The following is a 1,484-nucleotide window of genomic DNA, read 5'->3' on the forward strand; positions in this document are numbered from 1 at the left end:
TTTTTTTACAATTTTCTCGCAATTGACATTAAAAATTCTTTCCAAGCCCCTCCCCCCATGTTTGTTTTAAAGGGTTAAACACGATCGTGCAAACAGCGACCTCCTGTATCCACGGGATGTCCAGATTTAAAGGGTTATGAAATCTTCCTTGTTTTTTAGGGAAGCCACAGAGGATGAACGGGAAAGTGAACGGCCGAGTGTTTGTGGGGAACTCGCCGACGCCCGAGGAGCTCAACAACAACGACTTGCACTCGTACGTGGTGGCCAACGACGGACGCGCCTACGTGGCCATCAGCAACATCCCGAGCAGCGTGGGGCCGTCCCTGCAGCCGCTGTCCTCGCTGGGCGGGATCATCGGCTGGGCCTTCGCCCTGGAGCAGCCCGGATACCAGAACGGCTTCAGCCTCGTCGGTGAGGGACCAGTTTTTTGAACGTTATCCATCAGTTTCACCAGATTTAGATGATGTAACCAGACCAGGGACACGAAACCTCATCTGCCTGGGGGCCACTTTTCCAAAATGACAGGAGGCCAGGGGTCCGTCACAGCAGCATACGTGTTACAAGGATTTTCGGGTATTGCTAGGATTTAGGGACGTTTCTCGGATGTCAGGACGTTTGTAAGATTGCAGGACGTTTTTTAGGATTTTAGGTAGTTTTACAGATTTCAGGACATTTCTTGGAATTGAGGTCATTTCTCAGGTTTAAGGACATATCTAGGATTGTTATGATATTAGGACATTTTGATTTTTAGGACATTCATAAGATTTTAGGACATCAGTGTCTCAGCTGTGTCCTCTGTCGGGGGTGTGGGGGATCCTCCTCTGACACCTTATGGAGACTGAAAGGACAAAAACTATTCACAGAGTCAATCACTTTATTTTTATTGTACATTAGAAAACGGTTGGGGGGCCACCAGGGGCCCTATCAGGGGCCAGATTTTGCCCACGGACCGTAAATTGAGAATCAGTGACCTGGATGTTAAAATGTGTTTGGACGACCGTGAATCCCGACGCCTTGAACGCGTCCGGAGACTTTTGCATGTTGTCAAAGCTCGCAGCACTTTTGTTCAGACACGTTTTCTCGCTCGTCCCTGCAGGCGGCGTCTTCTCCCGGCAGGCCGAGGTGATCTTCCAGCCCGGTAACGAGCGTCTGAGCATCAAGCAGCAATTCAAAGGAATCGACGAACACGACCACCTGGTGGTGAGCACCGAGCTGGAGGGACGACTTCCCGCCATCCCGCCGGGATCCACCGTCCAGATCAGCCCGTACAAAGAGATCTACCAGTACGACAGAAACTGTAAGGACAAGAGACACCTGAGACACCTGAGACACATGAGACACCTGAGACACATGAAGCTGATAAAGTCTGAAGCAGCAGATGGTTGTGATCCCTACAACACCCAAAGACATAATAAACCACCAACGTAATAAACCACCAACGTAATAAACCACCAACGTAATAAACCACCAACGTAATAAACCAC

General features: G+C 49.6%; 1 protein-coding gene across 1 annotated transcript; it reads left to right on the forward strand.

Annotated features, from left to right (window-relative positions):
• Positions 1–163: 163 nt before the first annotated feature.
• On the forward strand, positions 164–1,478 carry LOC121964383 (nidogen-1-like). The gene is made up of 2 exons (XM_042514591.1): positions 164–411; positions 1,097–1,478. Exons 1-2 carry the CDS (start codon positions 174–176, stop codon positions 1,426–1,428), a joined length of 570 nt encoding a protein of 189 aa, XP_042370525.1. The 5' UTR covers positions 164–173; the 3' UTR covers positions 1,429–1,478.
• The last annotated feature ends 6 nt before the right edge of the window (positions 1,479–1,484 follow it).

Source organism: Plectropomus leopardus, unplaced genomic scaffold, assembly GCF_008729295.1.
Source record: "Plectropomus leopardus isolate mb unplaced genomic scaffold, YSFRI_Pleo_2.0 unplaced_scaffold15450, whole genome shotgun sequence".
In the NCBI taxonomy this organism is placed as follows: Eukaryota; Metazoa; Chordata; class Actinopteri; order Perciformes; family Serranidae; genus Plectropomus; species Plectropomus leopardus.